The sequence below is a fragment of the Impatiens glandulifera genome, chromosome 2, assembly GCF_907164915.1.
Source record: "Impatiens glandulifera chromosome 2, dImpGla2.1, whole genome shotgun sequence".
NCBI lineage: Eukaryota > Viridiplantae > Streptophyta > Magnoliopsida > Ericales > Balsaminaceae > Impatiens > Impatiens glandulifera.
In genome coordinates, this window is record NC_061863.1 from 47,632,467 (window position 1) to 47,639,370 (window position 6,904).

At 31.0% G+C, this 6,904-nt stretch overlaps 1 protein-coding gene across 2 annotated transcripts; it reads left to right on the forward strand.

Annotated features, from left to right (window-relative positions):
- The first annotated feature begins 3,575 nt into the window (after window positions 1–3,575).
- Window positions 3,576–4,828, forward strand: LOC124923788 (transcription factor MYBS3-like). Of its 2 annotated transcripts, none has more exons than XM_047463759.1 (3): window positions 3,576–4,083; window positions 4,160–4,356; window positions 4,447–4,828. In XM_047463759.1, exons 1-3 carry the CDS (start codon window positions 3,786–3,788, stop codon window positions 4,630–4,632), a joined length of 681 nt encoding a protein of 226 aa, XP_047319715.1. In that variant the 5' UTR covers window positions 3,576–3,785; the 3' UTR covers window positions 4,633–4,828. The 2 variants fall into 2 exon arrangements, with proteins under 2 accessions (XP_047319715.1, XP_047319716.1); XM_047463760.1 differs by having other exon boundaries at window positions 4,166–4,356.
- Window positions 4,829–6,904: the final 2,076 nt, after the last annotated feature.

Genomic DNA, 6,904 nt, shown 5'->3' on the forward strand with positions numbered 1-6,904 from the left:
CCACCACGTTTAATTACAATTTGTTTGATTAATTATACCTAAATCAATTTTTTTTTAAATAATATATATATATATATATAAATATTTAGGTCATAGATAATATTATGAGAATTGGGTACTATTAATTTTGACACGTCGCATATGGTCCAACCGCACGAGGATTGACGTCTCGTATAATTATTAGATTATTAATGTCAGAATATGTAGTTGCTTCAATAATAATATTAATAAATTAAAATATAGAGTGCCCACACGCTTTCTTCAGTCTATTTGAAATAACCCATTTTCATTAATTTAATAATAATGATAAATAATAATAAAAGAATTTTTATTTATTTTCTTGAAATGATATCACTGCTAAATATTAATACATGCATTTGCTTTACAGCTCGATGCCAACTATTGAGTGGCCCTATTCATTCGATCAGACGCGACGAGGCCGTACGTACATCATCATTTTTATTTTTTATATTAATTATCAAAATATTTTAAAACTAATATTACCGTTCTAATTTTACAAATAATTAAAATAAAGAGAGAATAATCTCTCCTTATTATTCATATTAATTAACTATAATACTGTATTGGTAGAAGCTTCTCCTAAATTGGAATCAAAATGTGAGTATAATTTGGAGAATCAATAGCATCTAAATGTGAGACATTAATTGAATTTACCATTCCTGTAGTTCTAGTTTGAGATTTATTTTAATCAATCTCAATCTCAATTCAGTTTTGAGAAATTTAAGATACCGTTTATAGCATATTTTTTAAAATAAATATTTGTTTATAATAAAATTATATATATATATATAATTTTATATAATATATTAAAAATTTATATTACTATAAATAAATTTATAACTTTTTAAACCTGAAGAATAAATAAATATATTTGTGAAATAAATATTTAATTGTGTTTATTAGTGTTCGGATAAATCGGAACAACGGGACAAAGGCACAAATACATTGTCTGTCAATTACCAATCAAACAAGATAAAAAACATCACAAAAGCACATTGCAAAATTATTGATATGATAAAGTGAAGAGAAAAATTGGAAGAGAGAATAACATCAAAATGAAAAAGAGAGAAGAAAGAGGATTTTATTTTATTTTTTCAGCAATAAAATTATATATAAATAAAATTTGTAGAATTTAAGGTGACTATCGGGTTTGGATATGGTGCATGGCTTTTCAAATAACTATTTGTTCATTGGTTAGAAATGTATATTTCTAGCAAATACAATATTTATAAATTATCAAATTGGAGGATAATCCGTTTATTCCAGTTGTTGGTTTGGGCTAAATCATACAAAACCAATATACAGTCAGCCCAAATGTATAAAGGGATCCAAAATAGAAGAAGAAAGGTTGGTTAATAATATTATAGTCGGCCCACTATTTTTAGGTTAAAGTCAAAATTGATTTGTTTTTAATCTTTTAGCTAACTCGGTTTGGTCTAAGCTCTTACCAAGTGAAATATGTTTGAACAAAATCAATATTATGATATATGCTTACATAATCTTCTTCTTATTTAATTTATTTTTCTTTACTAAAAATTTGTTATTTATAAAGAAAATTAGTCCTTATTATTAAATTGAGAAAATATTACATTTATATTTAAATGTGATTATAATATTTTTTAATAAATATAATATGATATTTATTTCTTAAAAAAAATTTACATTTTTTTTAAATTAAAAGAGAATTAGAATGACACTCACAGACATGACATTCCGCTTAACCTTAAATCGCTTTCAGATAAATGGAACAGCGGGTTAAGTACATAACCTACAAACACACTTAACCATTTAATTAGACGCATAATTTTGTCGTCTGTCAAGTTCGAACCCAAGACCTCAAGGATGTTGAGAATATCCCGCTCTTATTATTACTATGTTAGAAGATGAGAAAATTTCAAGCATATTTTAATATTAGTGATATATCATAATCTATATATACATAATTATGCTTAATTTTTAAAGTATCTGGATTGCCGAGTCGAGAGTTGTGATTAATTTGGATATATATATGTGAGAGTAAATGAATACTTGAGTCGGATTATAGGTTGACCCGCCCATAAACTTAAAATTATTAAAAATAAAATTAAAAATATTATAGGTATAATTCGAATTTACAACCTAACAAAATAAATACAACATTTTAACTAACTAAACTAATAACACTTTATATTTTAAATTCAATATCAAATTTGATGAACGCGGTAGTTAATCAATAGTTTTTAATAAGTAATAATTCTCTTTTGACTCTTCGATATAGATTTTACTATTATTAGTGAGTAATAATGGAAGAATTCCGTCATATTTATAGAGAGATAGGAGACATAATTCATATGTATATAGTAAGTCTCGTCTGAGCTATTTTACTCGTAATATGGGAAAGAAGTGAAGTCGGTCAAACTAAATGAATTGAAGATTCAAACTGTATCAATTGTTTTAGAGATCATTTTGCAATGTGAGAGTAAATGAATATTTAAGTCGGATTGTGTGTTGACCCGCCCATAAACTTAGAACGGTTAAAAATAAAATTTAAAATGCTATCACATTTTTACCGTAATATGTTTTTTCACAATTTTTTATATTATTACTTGTGCAAATGTACAGAATACATGCTAGTTTTTTTAATAATATATATATGGTCGGTCATGGACGCTTCTAAAAGTTATTCTTAAGAGTCGTATTATATAGCTTCTAATTGACAAAACATGATTTAGTTATTCTTTTCGGTGGTCAGTAATCATAATTAAAGTATTTTATCCTCAATTCTGAAATATGGTCTTAAGTCTTTCACGGATTATGACTGGATCAAATCTAATGAACCCCTTAAACAAGTTATTAGTAACAGACAAACAAACAAACAAATACGCCCAATTTTCCAAGCCTATCAATTGACCTAGGAAACATATATAATAATTAAACAGCATACTCAATTGAGACCTTCACATAGATAAAAATTAATAAAAATATATATATATATATATATATATATATTATATGATAAAGAAATTTGAACTAAGATCGTTACATTGAAGTACATACAATTTCTACGTAATGAAAAACATGCAAGGAAGTTGCCGTCCGGGTAAAAATAGAAAGTCGGTGACTAAAGCTTAATTTCCAATTCATGATTTTCATTCTCTAATTAGGACCAGCTATATAAGAAAGTCAGCCAGTCAACTAATCAACTCTCTCCATACATTCCCCGGCCCACACTATACGGGTTTATGACTTTTGAGTACTAATTTTTATCTTATGGTAAATTAGGTATTTGTTTGTCTTATTTCAGATGGAAAATTCACAATTTTGATAAAATACTATGCTCATATCACTTAAATTCTACCATAACCAATGCAAATGTAACTTTTGTGTTGACTGTTTTACTGAAATTCTCGTTTGAAAAAAAAAGGGAAGTAATATAGGGTTGGTAATACACGTTGTTTCAATCACAAAAGGGAAGGCATGAGATTTGTTATTATTTTAACGGGTAATTATGCATGATCATGACCACTCTGACTCTATATATACATATAGAGACTACTTGTGGGTATTATACGCCAAAAACAACTTGTATAATGCCACCAATTCGGACAAACTTGTCACAACAATCCCTGCCCTGAATACTCTCTTTCTCTCTCTAGGCCCATCTATATATCCTCCATTCATTGATCTATCAATCTATCTAATCTATCTGGTGAAGAAAAAACTATCAAGCTAGAGCCTAGTTAGTTATCAGAGGTGAGTTTCCTTTTTATGTTGAAGGTGAAAAAATGAGCAGAAAGTGCTCACATTGTGGAAATATAGGCCATAACACTAGGACCTGCACCACCTACACCACCCTGGGCGGACCCAGTTCTACCGGAGGAGCAGGTGGTGGTGGTGGTGGTGTAAGGCTATTTGGGGTGCAGCTTGACCCATCATCATCATCATCATCATCTTCTTCATCAATGTCTTGTGTTTCCATGAGAAAGAGTCTAAGCATGGACTGTTTTCCTTCCTCAAGAGTTTCTATCATTAATATCCCTTCCTATCATGATCTCCTAGGACCAACTCACGAGAGGAAAAAGGGTATGTTTGGAAATCTTATTATTTAGGTTATTTTAAGTGTTTTTAACTTGAAATATTATTATATGGATTGAATTAGGAACAGCATGGACAGAAGAGGAACATAGATCATTTCTGGTTGGTCTTGATAAGCTTGGTAAGGGTGATTGGAAAGGTATTTCCAAAAACTTTGTCATCACAAGAACACCTACCCAAGTTGCTAGTCATGCTCAGAAGTACTTCCTTAGATTATCAACTTTTAACACCAAGAAACGACGCTCAAGCCTCTTTGACATGGTATATATATATATTATATGTTATTTTATATGGCCGATCGACTTTATATGCAGATATGAACTTATATTATGGTTATTACGTACCTGGCAGGCGACGGCAGCTAGCTCTTCTGGGTCTGAACCAATTGATTCAGATTATAATGCTCAAGGACCGGTCCTGCCTTTTATTCAAAACGCCAATCTCCAAGAGAGTAACCTTACATCGCTGGTCTGGAACAACTTGGAACCCGAAAACTTCTCCATCAATGAGGGCGGGCATACAACAAGTTTCTTCTAACACCTCAAATTGATCATTCATCTTTTGGTTAATCACTAATTCCTGATGGAGACACTATCTTATAGTTAGTTAGTAGATATGTTCAGTCTAAACATTATATATCATTTCATTCAGACATTTGATCATCATGCATATTTTGAGCTAACTATAACTTCATAAACATTCAATTTAATGCCAATAATATTATTCGAACCAGTTCTCAGTAAGTAATTGCATATATACATATTGTATCTGATCTATCGATATCGATCCACCATTAATATAATTCGTCCCAGGCCAAATGATACCCAGATATTTGCTGATCATTCACAACAACAAGCACCCAAATTCAGTAGGTCCATGCCATTTTTGTTTGTTTTAAAAACATAAATAAAAATGCAACTAGGGCAGCATAGATTTAACACAAAAAACAAAAGTGTGTCCTTTTCCATGTAAAGCATTTGAAATTGCGTACAACCCATAATATGCTGAAATTATGGCAAGGACCACTTATTAATTGTATTTATTTAAAGTATAGTTAACGCGGAGTTCTTACTAATTAGGAGAGGATTACATTGCATGTTTCCATGTAACTTTCTGATGAAACGCTAGGAAAAAAACATAGTAAGACCATTAGCTGTGCACAACATTGACTTTAATTTTTTCCTTCTATATATATACTATTAAAAGTAAGACTTTCACATTCTTTTAGTATTCCAAATCCCCACCAACCAAACAAGAGAAAGAATGGAGGATGATCCTAGGAAAGCTGATACTATGATTTAATAATTAATTGCATAACAACTCTATATATCAAATGATGATTGCCACATTTCAGAAGATATTTTTCCAAAGATTTGACAACCAAAGGAGTCATGACTATGTCTCCTTGTCGTATTGGACCAGTGAAGCAGGACCAGAAAGAAGCTACTAGACTTTGTTTTTGAAGATGTGAAATGTGTGACTGAGAAACTGGCACATATTAGGTTCTGGGCATGCTAGGTTAGAGAAGAGCAAGAGAAAACTGGTCCCACATATGTGGGACATCAATACTAAGCATCAATGCTTCATTATGGCCCAGTAATTTTGGCCTCCGTTGCAGCTGTGAAAGTGTTAGGACAGCAAGGGACCACGTTCTAATTGTGAGCAGTCCTTAGTTCTCTTTCACACTATTTGTCTATATAATCGGAAGGATAATCACTAAATTGAATTAAAACATAGATCAGGTTCTTAATTTAATCTTCCTTTTTTTCTCCCTGTAATTGTGTTCACCTCTTTTTCAGCTAATGAGTAGTTTATTCAGGAATATTATGGCTATTCCTCAGAATATTATTGTTTTCAAGGAAATGGACCTGTTATGGTCTCTTTGTTTTCCTTGGCAGTTTCTGGTTCATTGGTCTTTAATTTGGGAGGATGAAATCTTATATGTCGCTAGCTAGGAATCTGGTAAAATACAATTCGGACAAGTATTATATAGTTCTCGCTAGTATAACACCAAAATGATAACTCAAATAAATCAACAATAATCAGTGGACAGAAGTCCTAAGATTAGAATCTATGGTTTAATGAAGATGGTGAAGAACTTTTAGTTGAGAAATGAATAATAGTGTCTAAGATTGAGGGGAGAATAGACTTGTCTTTCAACATACATATAATCTGAATCTTATAATAGTAAGCTAACAACAATATCTGCCTATATTCTTCAACTAATGGGCTTATGTGATTTTTTCTTCCATCTGTTTCATAGAATAATATAAGTTATTCACCTGAGCCCAAGTTATCATGGACTCACTAGCTCATATGTCTGTTTTGGGGGTCAAATATCATGAGCCGTAAGGGCCCTGAATTATCACAAATTAGTGACAAGCTAGCTCATTACCTCTAGTATGGAGTATGGACCAAGATTCTATCATTCAATTCGTAAGATATATAGCATGTCTTTGGGGATTTTGTGATAGGAAAGATAAAAAGACACTTTCAGGAGGACTTTCATTACCTCATTATGAAAAGTATCAGATGAAATCCCGCGAGATAGAACTCGGGAATACATTGCAGCAGCAATCTACTTGAAACACCATGTAGTATACATATTGACCTGCACAATTGTGGAATTAGATTTGTTCCAACTCTGTTGTGGATTGTGGAGTATAACTCTCGATATATGGATTGCAGCTAGATTAATTCTGTTAATAATTAGGTTTTATTTCTTGATTATGTATGTATTCAGCAACAAATGGCTTCATTTTTAACTATCTGTTTCTGTTTTCTACATCAACACAATCAGCTTCAGCTA

Bases quoted from the DNA above. Each gene is read 5' to 3' on its own strand.
- LOC124923788 (XM_047463759.1), top strand. From the start codon at position 3,786: ATGAGCAGAAAGTGCTCACATTGTGGAAATATAGGCCATAACACTAGG. The intron at 4,084-4,159 runs GTATGTTTGGAA...GGATTGAATTAG, and splicing joins AACTCACGAGAGGAAAAAGG to GAACAGCATGGACAGAAGAG. The intron at 4,357-4,446 runs GTATATATATAT...CGTACCTGGCAG, and splicing joins GCTCAAGCCTCTTTGACATG to GCGACGGCAGCTAGCTCTTC.